General features: G+C 33.7%; 1 protein-coding gene across 1 annotated transcript in view; it reads right to left on the reverse strand.

The window, feature by feature from the left end:
• The window catches only part of MS3_00009256 (uncharacterized protein), a 45,561-nt gene that overhangs the window by 13,386 nt on the left and 10,828 nt on the right, over positions 1 to 21,347 (reverse strand). Inside the window, exons 4-5 of the mRNA XM_051217605.1 lie at positions 9,430 to 9,713; positions 5,746 to 6,352 (exon numbers count right to left, since the gene is read on the reverse strand). Of these exons, the coding sequence (XP_051065020.1) occupies positions 5,746 to 6,352; positions 9,430 to 9,690 (868 nt within the window). The 5' untranslated portion in view covers positions 9,691 to 9,713. The remainder of the gene's footprint in view (positions 1 to 5,745; positions 6,353 to 9,429; positions 9,714 to 21,347) is intronic.

Below are 21,347 nucleotides of genomic sequence, written 5' to 3' on the forward strand. Positions count from 1 at the left end.
TAGTGTAGACCACTTCTTCAGAGAAAAAATAAACAAATTACATTGGCCCAAGTTTAAATAGCACAAAGGAACAATGCAAAAATTATTTAGTGCGAACAGTCAAAAAACTGGTCTGACCGAGTCAATGTGATTTGTGTGTGTTTTGATGGATGAAAATTGACATTTTTAATGTGAAAGGATCGAGTTGAATATGTACACATGATAATAGTGTGAGATATGAGTAGAACCAGACATAGTATCTCAGATAGATAGACTAAGTCAGATGGATAATAAGGCTTTCTTTTATATAGAGGGTAGTGGGATTTAGCGATATATGGAAAACTACAACTTCACGCCCTTCCTTGTAGACGCAATTCTGTGCTGACATAAAGGGGTTAATATCCTTTATATGAACTAAAGCATTTTGAAGGGTGCTGGTTGTTTTAAGACTCTTTAGATTTGTTTGATGTATCAATGCAGTATGGTAAAACTGCAGTACTAATTCATGCTATTTCATTCGAACTATTATCTAAAAGTTTTATCGGATTTTTTTGTAAATTTCATAAGAAAATTATTAAGTTGTAAGATCTCAATTAAATATTTTTGTTTATCCTCTCCAGATGTAATAATCTTGCTTGCTCATTTAGAAAGATTTCTGTACTGAATGGATATGCCGAATTGAATTTGATATAGAGATCCGAGTGTACTGGTTTTCGGTAGTGCTATAGATGCTGGATCCTCAAGAAACACTTGGTAAACGTCTCATTTTTGAAAATTCGAATTTCTCATTTTCGCGCCAGAAGCGACCACTTTTACCTTCAGTTTGTATTTCCCACCTAGGAGGATCCTAAATGTCATTGGTTCATTATCTCTTTCAGTACACTTTTCGTGACGTTTCCCAAGGACATTTTTGTACTGTATATATATTCATGAGTTGTGTGCTTGTCCGTTCATGGTTTCGGACTGCTTGTAGAATATACTTTTTCATCGACTGAATCTGGTTTTCTCCCTCTAGTTAGCAAGGGTGAGGCGCAGTGGAAGAGTTTAGTTTGTCCTGTTGTTGTGTTGCTGGCCTATCAAAGAAACCACTAAAAAAAGCAATGCTTGTCATAACCATGAGCGTATTGGTGAGTTTTTCTACAAAGAGACGATGAACTGTGGAGTGAGACAGTAACTAATCAATTATATTTGAAGACTGAGTTATGTAGTTGAGTGAATGAAGTTGAAAATGAAGGCCATTAGGTAGTAATCTAATAATATCGTTATCATGAGATAGATTAAGTGTGTGACCATTAATGCGGATTGTTAAAGAATCTCAAACTCAAATGAATGGGCTTCCTAAGTTCATTAAAACTTTAGTCTAATGTATATTATTGATCCTGTTAACATAAACATGAGAAACACATAACTTCTTATTAATGTAATTATTTAACAAATGCTACACTGATAAGATTAATTTTCATAGAAGCTAAAAGACTAATTGTTGCTGTGAAAAATATCTATTACAATTTAACGGAAAATATTACTATTAAACATAATTAGTCTACTAGGATAGAAGTTCCCTGATATATTTAGTAGTATAATTAGAAAATATGGACAGCGAATAAGTGATATAGAAAATGAAGATTTTTTGACCATCCTTTTATCATAAAAAGTAGATGGGTTAATTAAAGTCAAAATAAAATGTGGGACCAATATGTACCAGGTCAAGCCGTTACACCACAAAAGCAGGGATCAGTTGAACAGGCATTTCAGTTGACTCAACTCAGGTCAGTCTCATATTCTATGTATGATGAGCATTTGTAGACAATCAGTACCTATCTATCTTTTAATCTTACCTGATAGCGTTGTTAGAATGCTGCCTTTTTAAAGACTATCAGTTAGTGTACTTAATAGTCCATATAACAATAAAATAAATGCACAAACCTGTAGCTAATAGTTTAATTGATTCAAGTATAATATATAGTTATTTTAATCAACTCTTGAGTCGACAAAGAAAATAACAACCTATACTATCAAACAACCATCCTTTAAATAAAATCTACATGTCAGTTGAGTATTCAATGAGCTAAAGAACGTAAACAGTACAAACGTTTCGTTTGTCAAACAAAAAACCTTCTATATTACAATTAAAATATATAAATTAAATTTATTTTCAAAAAAAAAGATCTAAACACGGCTAATAAATCGTTTTGTATATACGTATGCAATAAAGAATATACCGATGTGTTACATTGATCATGAATAGAAACAAATGAGTTGTAAAAAGTTGGTTAAATGAAATAAAGTGAAATAGTGATTGGCCATATATATTGTTTGTTTGTTTTTTCCAAGTAATATGGTTACGTATCTATCAACCGACAGATATTTATTGACTAACAGTTCTCTCGTCTTTCTTCATCAATGATTTTAACTAAAAGTAAATATTCATTAATAATAATAATAATAATAATAATAATAATAATATAACTAATTACATAACAGTTATTACTTATTTTCAAGCTAAACTAATCCACTTCAGTTCAAATATAGAAAGTTTGCAAACGGATGATTATATTGTCAATCTTTACTAAGTTATCAGTAATATATTTCAGTAAAGTGCAAATGAGTTTATGATGACACAACAATCAACAATGAAAGGCTTGGTACACATCTACATCACCTCGAATTGCCGTACTCTAAGGTCAAAAATCGAAGAAATCAAAACAATACTGAACTAATAGAAGAAAGCTAAACATGGGGAATATGATTACCAACTGATGAACAGAATCGATGAATAAACTGTATGAAGCAATATTAACAATTAAGATTTTAAAGAGAATGAAGCATGAAAAAATTTGCATTGTTATTATAGCGAACGAAGAGTTGGTGGGGATAATCTATTTATTGTTTAATGGCAAATCACACAGTGGCTTAATAAAATATGAAGATTATACACTAAATATATCATTTGCACATCTTCGAATTGTATTTTACAGACTTCAGTGTTCTTTCATTTGTGTTTTTATTTTGATTGGCTTCAGTTTTCTCTCATCTTCTCTTTATTTTCCTCTAATGTCAGTAAGAATTCTAATTCACATGCCTGATACATACTACTTATACCTGTCTGTGTAAGTAGCACATAGCATACTATGACCTATTTAAACCATTTGAATTGAAACAAATTCGGACTAGCTTCTTGACTTCAACCAAGAAGATTACTTCTTCCAAAGCAGCTCACTTCAACAGTCTATTATCTCGTTGACTGATATCATATCCAAATGCAAACGAACTTGATCTCCATCCAACTCCTACATTTAATAGCTTAACGCGTCAAAGAGACTAGCAGATAAAACTTGACTAACTGAATGGTATAGATATCTTAAGAATGATCAAGTTCCTTATCATTTATTGAAATAATCGATATTATTATATTGAAAAGATGTAAGAAATAGAAAAACAATATTATTAATCTTAATTTAAAAAATATTGTCAGAATACACAATTGAAATTATGGCCTCATTAAATTATTCATTAATAAAAATGGTTAACCCAATAAAAATTAGATCAGATTACAAATATTACCATGGGAAATAAAACAGTACAACTATTATTTTTACCTCTAAAAATGTATAAAACAACATTATTTTATTACTTGGTCAAAATTTAAAAAGAAAAAAGAAACATGTATAAAATGTTTACTGAAAAAAAACATGTCTGACATACATTAAATCAATATTACATAACATGATTAACTCTTTTAATATACTAGCATAATCATCCTAAAAGGAAGCTTGTCTATGGTTAGGTCTTATCAACAGTGTTGTCCGTTTACATCGTCAAAACAGATTGAACCTTAAACCTTGAAATTTTGAAACGAGGCTTTAAACCAATGAATTGTATCTAATGATTCAAATTTCTTAATTCAATCAATTTATGATATAGCGCTACATTTCTGGTTGCTATCAGTGGGTAACAGTTTTACACACTATATAAGTGAGATTCATTAGTCAGGATTTCTAATCAGGATTTCAGGGAAGTGTGGTGTATCAATATGTTTTCGCCCTGATTTGACGAATCATTGGTTTAGCACAGAGATGGGGTAATAGAAGTCAGTATTCTGATTAAGTTGTATCAAATACGAGTGAGAGAAGCGGTGACCACCAGCGCTTCATTAAGAGAGCTCATGCCTGTGTATGCTACGATGCTCATGAGCGCAAGCTTATATACCTCTGGTGTGCTTATAACGTATAAGACGTAGCAAATACGAGTTAACAGAATGGTGAAGTCAATCCTCCCAAACGGACAACTTTGCCTATCTGTATGCCATGGGATACATAGGTGAAAACCTATGTATTATTAGTATGCATGTAATATATACTAGCTTCAGACGACGCCTGCGCATCAAGACCCAGGGGGTTTCTAACTACTTCCCCACAAAAAGTCCACGTAGTAGGCTTGTGTACCTCAAAAATGAAAGTTTTCTTGCCAACAAAGACAGTAGGCTTCCCTCAATGAGGCTTGACCATCCTCATGGCTGAAGCACCACTACACTATATTCCAGTGAATACAAAATTTATACTGAATCTGAACTGATTAGTAGTAATATGCCATACCTGTTCAGTCCTTTGTGTTGGTCGAAATCAATCAATCAAACTAAGACATGATTACTGGTGTAAGTGACTAAAAAATAAATTCACTATACTTTGAAGTTAAGTGATTGCAAACAATCGGACCTAGGTTCCATGATAGTCGGCATTTAGCAGCAAGGCTGGCCTATAATCTTGAGGAAACTTACACTACTCGTTGGATTCCAATTTTCTTCGACGCATTAGCTATTTTGAGTATGATATCAGTCACTATTCTGGGAGTAATCAGTGTAAATATTTAACTTTTATTGCAGGACGCCTGTTTGAATCCTCTCAAAATTGCAGATAAGCTTTTAAGACAAGTGCCAATACAGACACGAAACCTAAATACAAAATTTCAACTTATTTGATAAATGGTTTAATATCCATTGATCAAAATTTTCAAAAAGTAGTTCAGCTTGATAGTCTTTTCTTACTGCTTCTTCAAATGATGTCAATTCATGGTGAAAAATCTTTTAAACAGAAGAAATTATTCTAACCCATTAAAACAATATAAAATCTTTACACTTCTCCGCAAGTAATGTAGCTTTAAAAGATGTGATGAGAATCGATTGTTGACAGCTATAATCCTAGTAATATAATAACAAAAATTTATTTAAGCATACGTAAAGAAGTTGTTTTAATTCTTAACTAGTTTTAAAAATTGTTCGGTTGAAACATTTACTTCTTACTTGTATCAACAGTGGAGCAGTAGGATCGTTTACACTAGTACATAGCTACTGACTCAGATTTTTATCTTCTTATTGTTCATAAAATTGAGTTACTCCAATAAAGTAATATGACTTTATCTAAAATTGACGATTTCCAACCCAAGCATAGAAAGAATTAGGTATTTTAAGGATCACTCATAAACAATGTAAAATCTGGCATAGAATTACATCAACTGAGATCACCATATTTCAAGATCGGTGTATTAAGACAAGAGTTACAATATACAAAAGTGGAATATATATCATTCGAAAAAAAGAACGAAACTGACGATAAAAATAAATACACCTTCAGCGGAATACTTTTAGATTGTTACTGAAGATCACCTCCCACCACAGATGACGATTATATAACATTTGTATCAAGAAAACGTTTTAAATGCTTAATGCAGTAAAAACGCATTACGTACAAAAAATAAAAATAAACTTACTGGCTGCTTCTAATTGCCTAGCAGCAGCTGCACGAGTTCGTGTAGCACCTTGTGGATGAGATAATGTCGATAAATATTCTTTCTGATCCAAAATTGTACAAGAACAGCATATGTGTTCTAAAGTGTCATTTTTATTATTATTATGATTTAATGATCGATTATAACAGTGGGAATTACTATTACGATTATTGTTGCTATTGTTATGCGAAGAACACCTTAATCCATTTGATAATGCCTGAGAGTGTTGTGCACTTGATCGTGTCGTACCTCCCATATAAGATTGCTGTGAAAACATATTCGACTGAACACGAATACAACTAGGTGATGTATGCGAATAATGCTCCGGTTTCGGATTTGTTTGTGTGTAATGAAGATTGCCACGTGAGCCGGAACTGCTATTCAAACAATGATGACCGTTTCCACAAGACGAACGTGTAGTAGGAGTATGGGTAGTGGTAGTAATCGAAGCAGATTTTACAGATTTCTGTTCTTTACTTACAGATGAAGCGATAGCAGCAGCCGCTTGTTGTTTGGCTTCCCGACGACGAGCTCGTTTAGTAATCTCTTTCATATGTTTCGGTCCAGGACCTTTCTTACTGTCAAGAACCTGAAAAAGTAATAAAATTACGTCATGGTACTTACTAATTACAACAGAAAGGACTGTTAAAGAACATTTTTATCTAATAAAAAACAGTATAAGTGTGAATAAATACCAACTAAAACCTATCGATAAGCATCCATTATTGCTACTATCGAGTAAACAAAAAATAATTCTCTTCCCGAATCTTTTATGACAACTATATTCGAACTGACATCCCAACGAGAACAAGAATACTGAAATGTAAGTGGATTCAGGTGATAATGCATTAATAATAAGAAATTATAATCTAAACTACATGGTTACTTATTTAAAGTATCAATTGTCAATATATGATATATTTTTATACAATGAATATGAGTTCTAGTCCTGCAAGGCAAAATAAAATACAAAAGTGAATCAAATGATAATTTATTGTCTGTTCCAATGGTCTTACTGGTGATTACATTGTGATTAAAATTAAACTAACCAGGGATTTCCAAAGAAAACTAGTAATGCAAATGTTTATTTTATTTTGTAATGTATAAATAATTTTGTTACCTTTAATTCAAGATTTTTTAAAAAGCAAGTAAACACAACCATATTAGAAATATAATAAAAATTATCCATATAGAAATGTATAGAAAGAAGAGTAAAGCATTATATGCATACACAGATACATTTACATGAAATATTTTAACTCATGAACAGCTAGTACTCTATCACCTACGGAGAGACAGGTTTAAAAGATCTTTTTATTAATACACGATCAGATTTTTATGCTAATTCATTATTAAACCTATATCGACCTGAGTTTGTATGCTTTCTTTTTATTTATAAGCGTAAGCAATAACAATAGAAGTCACTCGGTTTTATATTAATTCAGTGCCGAACTACTGTGAAAGTATACGTCTAAATATAGACAAAAATCACCATAAATTTCTAATAATAATAATAATAATAATAATAATAATAATAATAATAATAATAATAATAATAATAATAATAATAATAATAATAATAATAATAATAATAATAATAATAATAATAATAATAATAATAATAATAATAATAATAATAATAATAATAATAATAATAATAATAATAATAATAATAATAATAATAATAATAATAATAATAATAATAATAATAATAATAATAATAATAATAATAATAATAATAATAATAATAATAATAATAATAATAATAATAATAATAATAATAATAATAATAATAATAATAATAATAATAATAATAATAATAATAATAATAATAATAATAATAATAATAATAATAATAATAATAATAATAATAATAATAATAATAATAATAATAATAATAATAATAATAATAATAATAATAATAATAATAATAATAATAATAATAATAATAATAATAATAATAATAATAATAATAATAATAATAATAATAATAATAATAATAATAATAATAATAATAATAATAATAATAATAATAATAATAATAATAATAATAATAATAATAATAATAATAATAATAATAATAATAATAATAATAATAATAATAATAATAATAATAATAATAATAATAATAATAATAATAATAATAATAATAATAATAATAATAATAATAATAATAATAATAATAATAATAATAATAATAATAATAATAATAATAATAATAATAATAATAATAATAATAATAATAATAATAATAATAATAATAATAATAATAATAATAATAATAATAATAATAATAATAATAATAATAATAATAATAATAATAATAATAATAATAATAATAATAATAATAATAATAATAATAATAATAATAATAATAATAATAATAATAATAATAATAATAATAATAATAATAATAATAATAATAATAATAATAATAATAATAATAATAATAATAATAATAATAATAATAATAATAATAATAATAATAATAATAATAATAATAATAATAATAATAATAATAATAATAATAATAATAATAATAATAATAATAATAATAATAATAATAATAATAATAATAATAATAATAATAATAATAATAATAATAATAATAATAATAATAATAATAATAATAATAATAATAATAATAATAATAATAATAATAATAATAATAATAATAATAATAATAATAATAATAATAATAATAATAATAATAATAATAATAATAATAATAATAATAATAATAATAATAATAATAATAATAATAATAATAATAATAATAATAATAATAATAATAATAATAATAATAATAATAATAATAATAATAATAATAATAATAATAATAATAATAATAATAATAATAATAATAATAATAATAATAATAATAATAATAATAATAATAATAATAATAATAATAATAATAATAATAATAATAATAATAATAATAATAATAATAATAATAATAATAATATAAATACCATATCCAGTTCATATAGGAGTGCCTATCTGAACTCAATCAGTTTTGAAGGGAAGGTATTGTGTTCGAACCTCATTGTGGGCATCAATACTTAGATGCAGGTACATTTAGTTGGCGTGTCCCAGATAAGATAAAATGCTTGTCCTAATTTCTATTGCCAGCTACAATTTATCTATCCTTATCCTCATAAAATAAGCTAAAAGGGTTGGTGATGTGATGTAACATTCTCAACCATAATACGATACTGCACAAATGGATATGCAGGAAACTGAACATTCGCGAGATTTATCTCAGGAACCACTGAAAAATTTATTGAAGTTTAAAGTCTGATTAAGAAATAAACTGTAAAAACTATGGACAAAAGAATTATTACTAACAGAGAGTAATTACAAAAGAGATTGACTGAAATATCATATTAAAACAAAAAAAAGCCAAAAATATAATGCTACAGGAAGAATAGACTTAACAATTATAGGAGAAATCGTTATTATCAACATTATTATATATGATTTTACTGAAATAAGTAAAGGAGATGTGAACTAAACACAATTAAACCTAAAAATAGGTGACAATAAGTGAGTTAAATTTACATCTAACAATACAACAAATGAAGAACATACTACTTCTAAAATTGGAAGAAATAGATGACATATGCGAGTAACATTCTACAGAAAAATAAGCAATATACTAACTTGTACAAAGAAGTTCGGTTGTCTACCCCGTTGAAGCCAACGTTTAACACAAAGAACGCATGCATTGCATAAATCTCCTGAACGTGTAGTCCCCTGTGGACCAAAACATGCACCAAAATGCTCAGCATATCGTTGACTAGAGGTAAAACGAGAGGATGATGACTTTGTTCCACATATACAACAGCCTAACTGACTACGAAAGTGTGCACGACCAGAACCTCCACCACTACTGCCACCACCTCCAGTCCCACTACCGCTCATTTTATAAAAGTTAATATCAAAGCCTGAAATAAAGAAGCAATGTTGGTAGTTGTGAATGATACAAACGATAGAGGTGAATTAATTAATAATACGTAAAAATCATCCTAGCTGTGTACGTGAGGATTTTCTTTGATAACACTGGGGATGGTATTGAGCAGAAAAGAATAAGACAACTACAATGATTAGGTGAATAGATTGGATATTTAACTACAATAATATCAGTTTAATCATGCATGCTTACATAAAGCTGGAATTTTCGCTTACGAAATAACACAATTTTCACATGCTCGGATGGTATCAACATAATTATTTATTAACTAGTCATTCACATATACGTATAAACAATACGAAGAAAAATCTAACCGCTAATAAGAAGACATACAAAAGGATGCTGACTAATGACTGTAAAGCAATGTGAATTAAAATTACATAAAACAATGACTATATCAATGATAGAAATTAGTGGTAGGTGGTATTCATCAACGAATTGAATACAATCGAAATACGACTGAAAACCAAAAGGCATACTATTAAGTAATACGATATTACGACTTACTGAAGTTCCTTAGATATCAATGAACGGAAATCCCCCAATTACCATAATACAGCCGAAAGTGGGGGGAGTCCGCTCCCCTTCTCGAAATGATCTCATATGGCCACGTATATATAGCCACCGACAGAGAAATAACGGGGTTTTATTTACTAAATTAAGAGGATGAAACGCGAATTTCCAGAGCTTGAACCGGGCTGGTGGGTACGAAGGGAGTTGGAAACATTGATTCCAAACCAATGGCCCACATGGACTCCAGGATTCTGAGGCAACAGATGCCTTATGGACATATTCTTGGCCATCAGCTTCCATGGGACCGCACCTCCTAACGTTGCTCCACTGCCTTCTGGACTAGACCTCTAGATCAAAGGTTTGTGGAGTAGCCCTCTAAGAGAACAATCTGCTGGGCATCCATGCAGCATCCTAGCCCTCACACAAATCAAAAGACAACTACAACCGGAATTTATTTTCGCTGCATTCTCATCCCCACAAATTCCATAAACAATTATTCGGTGACATTCATCTGGATTTTACATTGCGTCACCTGTCTATTCTTTTCTATTTACATTTTGTATAAGTTATTGTTCTTCAACTCATACAGAGGCTTATCTATGGTAGAAATTCCATCCTACCTAAAAGATCTCAAGTCACTGAATGGTCAAAAGTTTAATGACACCACCGAATACGAATCCTGAACTAGCCTTTCTGAAATCATGTGTGCCATTCAAACTGACATGCCCCAACGTTTGCACAATATTGCAGAAATTATGCAAAGCTTGCGTAAGGATCAAGAAACCTGGTGGTAGTGTAGTATTGTTTTCCCCACCTGGGTTTTCGTTCATTACAGTAGGAGCGTGCTAACGAGTTGGAAGCAGCAGCCACATTTAGTAACTGGTGGCTGCTCTTTCAACTCATTCAGGTCACTGCCCACAAGAAATCTACTTTGAGTAAAACAATCTGTGAAACTGATGAGACACCGATCAATAACAAGCAACGACATCCTAAAAAATGGGCAGAGTTCCTCGACGAAAAACTCACCTGATCTCCTGCACTAACAAAATCAGTCGAACCGTTCTATCCTTTCTGGCCAGTGTTAACTGATACACCTGGCGAGACCAAAGTCCGTGGGGAACTCCAACTCCTGAGATTCCACAAAACATTAGACCAAATGATTCCCCTCCAATTCTTTCTAAGAAAGATGGAGACCTCCTAGTTATGGAACTGATCAAGTCGTCCACAAATGTTTGGTAAATAGACTGTTCAAATATCGTGGAACGAGGAAAGAGTCGTTCATATCTTTAAAGAGGACAAACGTCACCTATACAACAACTGTCGGGAAACAATTTTAAATCCAATTCCATCCTATTTATTAGCTACCCTTATAGTTCACAGATCGTCCAAGACCCATGAAACATTGACTTGCAAGGAGTAGTCTGGAGTTCATTCTGGTCGTGGATTCATTGGTTATACATACATCCCCTACCAAATGTTAAAGCACAGCTATGCTGATTACAGGCCAATAACCATTTTGTTTTTTGATACCAGTCTCTCCACTGATTCGTTAAACAGAATAGCACTCTGGAATTGTCTGTTAAAGAAGGCTGTACATGAGAAGTTGATTAACATGTTGAACGCTATACGAACAAACACCTCAGCCAGAGTGGGAGCATGCGACCACTTCTTCTGTTCAAGCAGTTACATTAAGGAGGGTTGCTCAATCTCTTTATTCATCCTCAACTTCATTATCGATGACATTCTGGAAACATCTCTAGTGAAGATAAGTAATGATGGTGTGGAACTATTTCCTAGAGAAAGAATTTCCGATCTTCAACCATGATGATATTGTCTTACTGTGCGAAGATATTTAAGCCATCCAATCAGCACTTAATCAGGTGACAATCAGTGTTCGTAGGTATGGCATGTGCTTTGCGCCTTCTAAGTGCAAGTACTTTTGCAAGATAGACAGCCGCCTGTGTCTGCACTCAGTCCTATTGATAAACAATTAGAAGTAATCAGAAAGTTCGTGTATCTGATTAGTTGTGCGAGTGCTAGTAGTGGCGTGACTGGTGCGATCATTCTACGTATAATCACAACACTATGTTATTAATGCAGAGGTTTGGCAACGTATGTTCGGGCAAAATGACTTCAATTGGCTTCACCATCCTGAAACATCGACCACGATGGCTCGGACATTTGATACGAGTATCCAAACTGTGCTCTATTTCTGGGATGTTTGGACCCATTGAAAAAAGTGGAGAAGCGGTTGGTTTATGTGGCATGGTCCCGAGGTATGAAAGAGATCTGTACAGGATTGACATCTCTCAGTCCATCACAACCTCCTGGTTGGGGTCTGAGAGATGGTGCAACACAGTGGGTTAAGACGTTAGCAGATATGACTCACAATATGAGCCAGTAGCGGTTCTGAGGTAATTCCCTTCTACTTTTTCACAAAACAATGAAAGTGGCGTCACCTGGAAGGATTGTAATTCTAATCACGAACCTAAGTTAGACAACCACCGAAAACTTGGGAGCACCATATGAGCGTTTCGTTCTAGTATAGAACTCTGGAAGTGCGTATCCCTAGTTTTAGCAAGAAAATACTTAACCCCTAGACCCCTGAGTCGTGGTTCAATGATGTGCAAGTCTAACTTCAAGCTATTAGAGACATTGCGCGACCATCTTGCACTACCTTTTGCGTATACATTACTCACACCCAACATGGTCGAACACTGGTCACAATTTCTCACGGCGGTGAAACGGCTGTTCAGTGCTCCCACGTTTTCAATAGTTGTCAAATTTAGATCGATTAGTGATCTCAATAGGCTCTGAACAATTGTCACTACACACTGAAAGGATTGACAGTGTAAGTTAACAAAGAGAAGTTGATCAAATATTTATTACGCGTGGAATTCATCTATAATCCAGGGCATACAGAACATTACAAATCCATTTGTTTTCAAGTTCCTCAAAAGGTATGTGTTTGATATGTTGAGCCAGTCAGAAGTAGCCAAAGGAAATGGTCACTTGATGACGACCTGAATGCCAAATGCATATCATTGGCCAAGAAATTGATTAATATTCTATGGGATAGTTGAGTACATACGTAAATACCTTCTCACTGAAGTAGCCACGAGGAGAGGTTATCGTGTATTACATCGCCGCTGTAGAGGAACTTGATGTTCTGTCTCACAACTTTGTGCTTCTTCTCTTTATACTACAGTAAAAAACCTACAGGAATTTTTGCTACTCAAACTTCTTTAACTTGTGATATATTTGTCTTGAAATTATTAAGCGACCTGAAGATTTTATTTCATATGCAACATTTGTTAATAAGCAATGAGAAATTTTTAAGTTGCATTCACTTTCTGGCGAACAATTTAAGTGACTCATGTTTATATGCGGGTTACAATCATCGTCAGACTCAGATTGTAATTTTAAGCAAAATAAAGTCAGATCCCAATCTAGTTGCTGAACTGTGAGGCATGGCATTACTCCCGTTTCTGCCTATTCTATAACCATAAATGAGCAAAATATAAAGTGATTGGTCATAAGGAGGGATTTTGCAAACGAAAAATATCGTCGTCGCAATATCGAATCAACTGCGTACATGTTCTGTCAAAATCTAACCCCCTAAACTTACGCAAACATGTAACTAATAATGTTAATGAACCCTATAAAGTACCACAAGATGCTAAAAATGTGAATTTTTAACATATAGGTAAATTTCAAACACACGTATGGAATTCATGAGAGAAGGATAGTGGATATTTTGTAAGTCGTTTTAACAGTATATCTGAAGTCGCTTCTAATCTTTACCTAGAATAAGTACATTTTAGGCCGGTCCATTTTTTCTGATATCTATATGTCCTTCAAATGACCCAAATTCATTTTATGGAGTGTTCATCATCTTCAAAACCTTCTTCCAATCTAAAAATTTCCACCAATGTATCATAAACTGATAAGTATTGGTATCAACATTCATTTCGAAATAATCCTGTGCACCATATGGCTTGATAATCTACCCCCTAATATACACATGCTACTTACATCTTAATCGAGTGTAACAACTGATAAAAGATGTGTAATAACGTTACACAATGGTCGACAACACCAGATGAATTATTTGAGAACTTATTTTTAATTTAATATTAAGAACAGATGAAACAAAATAAATATTCAGCTTTTTTTCAGATTTCGATGGGGATATCTATTTCTTCTTTCCTTATGATTTCATCATTCATAACGTGATGTAGCAACTTGAGCTGAAGCATTTTCGTTTTATATGACTGAAATTGATTCTAAATTTAAATTTAGAAAGTGTAAAAAACACTTACGCACAGACTTTCAATATATACACAATCACAGCAATAACAAGGAAATTTAAAAATTATCGTATTTTCTTTTATTCATTTTTAGAAATACTTCTCAGACGGAAAGTACCAGTTTAATGAGGCTTCAGTGCATCCTCAAGAAGTGTTCGGGAAAACACCTGATCATCTTGAAAGGGGGCTATTCAGAAGTTAGGAAGCCGATGCTTTTTCCGAAAATTAGGGCAACAGTCAACATATGCACATAGAATATCCACATGATATGGGAGACTGGGAGGACCATTCAAGTAGTTGCGGAAATGAAAAATATAGGAAAGCTTGGAATAAGTAAAACCGATTGGATTCAAGTTGATCAGGAAAGACCGGCTTCGAAAGAGATGTTGCTCTCAGGAAATAAGAGAAAACTATATGACACACCGAAGAATCCAGCAGAAAAATATGGTAAACCAGAGTGAACAGTCAAGAACAAATAAGGCAAACCAATCACTGAAGCTCAAGCACAACGGAACAGGTAGGCAGAACACTTTGAAAAACTCCTAAATAGACCAGACCCACTGAACCCACCCAACATCGAAGGAACACGTACAAACCTCTCTATAGATGTCACCACACCAACAATCGGAGAAATCAGCATGGCCATCAGACAAATCATCAGTGGGAAACCAGCAGAATCAGACAACATACCAGTTGAAGCACTCAAGTCAGATATTAGAAGTAATTACAAACATGCTCGCTTTAAACGGGTTGGTGGACACGGAGAGTCTACCTAGGGGAGTTGGGAAACCCTCATTCTAAACCAATGGTGAACATGGACTCCAGTATCCTGAGGGAACAAATGAAGTGTGAACCAACTGTTGGTCACCGGGTGACATGGGACTGCATCTCCTAACGTTGCTCCACTGCCTTGTGGATCAGACCTTTAGATCGAAGGCTCCGGATGTGCTCCCCTGAGAAAACCACCTGCTTCGGTCTGAGCACCCGGGTAGCATCAGCCCACACCCGAATCAAGTGATTTGTTTGGCGCATATGTATTCGGTGCCCCTTTGTACCAATATATATGTGTTCAAATAAATAAATAAATTAGAATGGATAGTAAGAATCTCTAATATACAGATTATTAAAATATTTGCTCAAAACGTATGTTGAAGAGATGAAGTATGACATCAATAGAGTAGATAAATTTGTTAAAAAGGATCTAATAAGCTCATGATGGGAAGGAAGATCATTAAAGTTTTGAGGCTTTTTTTTTAATAGTTATTTACTTAATATGACTGTTAGGAGATCTTTAGAAATTATATAATATCGTCTTAGAGTTCTAGATTATTTTAAATTTATTTTTCAAGATCTATTTGATATTTTAAAGCTTCACTTCTTGTTTCGATGATACATGGCAACAATGAATAGTTTAAATTCTACAACAGTTGTAAATAAATATTTATAGATTTACACACAAATTTAACAAGGATGTGAATGCGTTATTGTAAAGATGTATATCGTCAAAACAAATCAATTTGTCACAGAGATATGGGCCGAAATGAATAGTACAATGAGTAACATATGTAGTTAAGGAAAATAAATGATCTATCAACAACAAAAAAACTTCCGAATACTGTAGTTCTTTTCCATCGTTAATATTTTAAGCTGATCTAACTTGAAAGGTGCACTGTCAAGTGGATTACTTTAATTAGTGAAGGGTGTCAACTACGAAATATTATGTAGACAAAAAAAGCCAGACGGATATACATATATATATTTTTTGAAGCGTTTTTATTTTATATGAGACTCTTTAGTAATGCGCATCTGCGACCTAGTCAATGATCGAATCAGTGATGTAAGCTATACAGATAACAACCAACAAAAACCTCTTATACAAACAATATCTAAAACTAAATACACGTATATTATATAACATGTATAATTCAAACATTTTATGATTTATTGAATTAAAAATGCAACTACTTACGGTGACTACTTAGTCAACGACAAGATTTTTATGCCCATCAAATGATGAAGTTACTTGTTACTTTCTAATTGGTGAAATATTTTTATTTTTCAAAAAGTTTAATGAAACGTACAACAAAATAAGGACAGTTAGATGAAACAATGTAAAATGGAGATTAATAATCAATGGGTCATCGATAAGTTAAATTAAACATTTTACTTCATATTTTCTTTAACAAAACAGATTCAATTAATCAATGAAAATATTTTACAATATTTTATAGATAATCAATAATTATTTTTTCTTTGGAAATCCACAGGTCGAGGAAAATGGTAGTAATGTATAAAAAGAAAGATTGCATATAAGGATAAAGTATAGGAAGAAAGAATTAGTTTGTAAAAAGAAAGATATGAAGCGATTTTAATCTCATAGTTTAAACGAAGACAAAGAGTGTATACACCAACGCCATTGTGATCGATTCTGAGCCATGTCACCCAGAGTTTCCAACCATTGGTTACGATAGCCGCGCAGACCCCAACCAAGTAGTCTGCATCTACCAACATGGCTCAGACTAGAAGTTAGTGATTTCAAGCACTGATACCACGTTCTGGTTTGACCGCCCCTAACGTTCTTCCAACCATTCCCAACACCGGTTAGCATTGCACATCGTGGTAATCGGTGTTCGGGCATACGTAACACGTGGCCCAACCATCTCAGTCGATGGAGATTCACAACCTCATCAACTGATTTACCATCATTCCCTAATACCCTGCGTCTAAACTCACTATTACTTACCAGTGATCCCAGCAGATGTGAGCAATATCTCTAAGACATCTGTGATCAGATACTAGTAGCTTACGAGTATCTTGTACTCTTAATGGCCACGTTTCGCAGTCGTAAATTAGGACAGAACGAACTACCGTGCGATATACTCGTCCTTTAATTGATAGATGGATATCTCGCCTTCGCCATAGATGATGTAAGTTGGAAGAGCCAAACGAGCTTTATGAATCCGTGTAGAGATTTCTTCAGACACTAGCCCATTAGGGTTGATCAGACTTACAAAATAAGTGAAGTTGTCGACGCGTTCGACTACTTCATCACTGCCAATCCGTAATTCAGGTGTTGACGAGGGTCAGTCCTCAATCAACATCTTGCATTTAGAGGGGAGAAACGCATCCTAAACATCCTGGAATTGTTGCTCAGTGCTACCAAAATACTGCAATTTATCAGCGTCTTCATCAAACAGGACTATGTCGTTTGCGTATTCTAACTCGATAAGTGGACCTTCTTGTAGGAAATAAATTCCTGAAAATCCAGACGGCGAGAACGTTGTTTCCAACAGTAGGTCTATGATAAAATTAAACACAAATGGAGATAGTGGACAGCCTTGCCGGACACCACTTAAGGTTGCAAGATCAGATGACAGTTTTCCATATGCTCTGACTCGACTGGTGGTGTTAGAGTAAAGAGTCCTCATAATGTTTATGTGCTTCTGAGGTACACCGTTCAATGACAGACACTGCCACAGAACCTTTCGGTCTACCGAACCAAATGCTGCTTTTAGGTCAAGAAAAACTATCATTGTCGGAAGCTGATAAGTATGCTTGTGTTCTAAAACCTGACGAATAGTGAATATGTGGCCGATGCAGCCACGACCAAATCTGAAGCCAACCTGGTTTACTCGTGCTTGCAGTTCGCGGGTCTTTATTAGGCACCTTATAATTATTGACGCCAGTATTTTACACGCTATATTAGGTAAAATCGGCTTTCACCATGAGGCGTCATAATTCTTTTGAATGAAGATCCACGAATTCCCAGGACAGAGTTTAAATTGTTTATTCTAGCTAGCGATTTTCAGCATTGTTGCTTTCCAAAAGATGAAGTTGCTAACCCTATACTCAACGCTCTTCATTTACACGGGATCTAGACGGGCAGTAACCCAAGAAAAGCAACTGTATGGAGTTGAAACTTGGAGAACTATAACAACCATGGTTAACCTAGAACTGATTTGTTTTCGTTTTTCATCGTGTTCGGAGCCTGTTGGGATGTGTTGGCAAGAATTCATCAGTGCAATAGACTTAGCAGAAATTCATTGGTTTTCCCTGACCCTTCGGTTCAAATCACTATTAGATGTCGACGCTTTTTCCACAGCTGTTCATAGATCCTCCCAAGTAACATTTGAATCAGCCTCATATTCGAAATTGCCTAACCTTCACTGCAGCTGTTCATGGAATTTACCTTTGACTTTCTCATCGCTGAGTCTCATTCTAATGAATCTTCTTTATGTGACTTTCCTGTGTCCAGTGAGGAGTAAGCAAGTGCATGCTCCTATTAGAGCATGATCAGAGTCCAAATAGGTATTCCAGAACGAGCGACAGTCTCCTGTCGAGTCTCTGCAACGATGACTGGTGGCAATATGTTCCACTTGAGTTCATCTTTGGTTTGGTACAGGCGTTCGTCATATCAGACGATGTCTCTCCTTATGTTTAAAATTAGTGTTTGTCAAAAATAATCGATTGTCTGAGCACAGTTGCAGCAAACGATCACCATTATCTGTTCGCTGAGCCGGAATACTAAAATACCCATCTAAATGTCTTTCAGTTTGGTTTAAGCTACCTACTTGGGCATTAAAGTGAACTGCCATGAGTACTATTTCCGATCGTTTAGCTTTCTGTAAGATTCATTTTTCACTTCATCTGAACAGTAGTCAGTAGGAGCGTAGGCAGGAATGACGAAAAAGCAACGACGTGTGTCCCTATCCTTCCGAGTTCTTACGGAGCACTTAAGTCGAACAGCACAAAGGCGACTGTTAAAAGGAATCCCTTCTAATAATGCTTGTTCTACCCTCGTACTAAATGCTATAACTACACCCACCAGTCCACGAGAACTTACCGTCCAGTCGCCGGATAAACAAAGAGTGTATCTCGTCGGCTCTCCGTACTGGTGAATGACCAAACAAGGACCCCGTATGCGTGTTTCGGAGACACAGCATACATCAATGGTACGAGATTCTGAGGTCTTAGCGAAAGGGGCCCTCTAGCCGAGTTTACATAAAGTACGTACGTTGAAGGCTCCAATGTGTAGTTTGGAGCGACGTTTCAGTAGACCCGGGACAGTATTTTGTGCACTATGATTATTGACTATGGTGACATTTGAGGAGGAAGTCAAAAGAGGAAGTTTGGAATTGAAAGTTGAGGTAGAAGGAATAATTGGAATCGAAGAGGGAGATTGATTACGAATACAGTGATCTTGAGTGCTGTTAATGGTATGAGGGTGGTTGTCACTTACCAGTCGCCCACACCGTGGAAGGGTTCTTCTACAGTTATCTGGGAAGGAAATCGGGTTAGAAGTGGTCTTAGTGACCTGAGAGCGTGACTGCCGTGCCCAAGGGACAACTGATTGAGGTCAGTCACACACGACTTTTTAGTGAGTAATTTTCATGTTAGCTCGGTACTTGTCGGAACCTCACCACCGGAGATAAGGTGAGGTGTGCATTTTTAGGGTCGAATTTTTTAACCTCACATTTCCTTGTGGGAAGGCACCATCACTGTTATGCTGGTTGTGTGAAAGAAACACCTTACTGCCGTCACACCTCTGTACAGTCAGCAGTACGACTTCGCCTTCTGACCTTGGGTTGCTGCTTTTAGTCTTCAACCGACTTGTCTGGCATGTTAGGACATTGAGGGACGATTGTTCCAGCCAGTATAGTGCGACTGGTTAATTACGATAGGCAAGCCCGATCACCACGTCTAGTTAGCAGCAACGGTTGGAAAAATGATTACTATTAAGAAGTATTATTGTCAACTTTATCTACCTAAGTTTGTGCAGCCGGATATTGATCAATCGTCCTCAAATACGCAAAACGTATGATTCAAAGCTTGTCAATCTCAACATACAACCGGATAAGCATGTGCATCGGTTTAAGTTGCTATACACCATTGGCACAGCGAGATGAAATTATGAGGGGAAATCTCAAAGTATTAGAAGTAGTAACAGGATTAATAGTTATAGAAAGGATTAGGCATACATACATACAAATTAGTGAAACAACAAAAGGTTACCAGGAATTTAGAAAATTGAAATGTAAACTAGTTAGTCTGAAACTACTTATATGGCTCAGTCCGACTGCCAAGCTTTGACTTGACCGCTACCAGCTTTCTTTCAACCTACTCCCATGCCAGCCATCAATGTGCGTCGAGGTATTCGGTGGATGGGTTTACGTAATACATGTCCTAACCATTTTAATCGACCAACGTTCAGTACCCAGTCGGTCAATTTGTCATACTTACTTAGTACTCTGAGCCTAACCTCACAATTACTAACCTAATGGTCCTCAAATACACGAGCGACGCTTTGAAGATATCTATGATCGAATACTAGTAACCTACACATATCCTCTACTTTTAAAGGCCTTTTCACAACTACTATATAACAAGGTCAACTGCTCCAAAATAAACGCGTCCGTTAGTTGGCCAAAAAGCATCTCACCTACGCCACAAGTGACTCAAGTTGGTGAAAGCCGACCGGGCTTTTCGAACTCGTACCGAGGTCTCATTAAACACTAACGCATCAGAGCTGAGACTTTTAAGATAAGTGAAGTGATTGGTACACCAAACTAACGCATTTCCTACCATTAGTTCAGGTTTTGACGCAGACCAGTCCTGGAGCAAAATTTTGCATTTAGATGGAGAGAATCATATCCCAAGCATGTATACATTGTTGCCTAAGGTGGTCAAAAGACTGCATTTCGTCAAGGTCTTCACCAAACAGAATTGTGTCATTTAAATATTCTAAGTCAACCAGAGTATCTCCTGGTAGAAAATAGGTACCTGGA

The sequence above is a fragment of the Schistosoma haematobium genome, chromosome 5 (assembly GCF_000699445.3).
Source record: "Schistosoma haematobium chromosome 5, whole genome shotgun sequence".
NCBI lineage: Eukaryota > Metazoa > Platyhelminthes > Trematoda > Strigeidida > Schistosomatidae > Schistosoma > Schistosoma haematobium.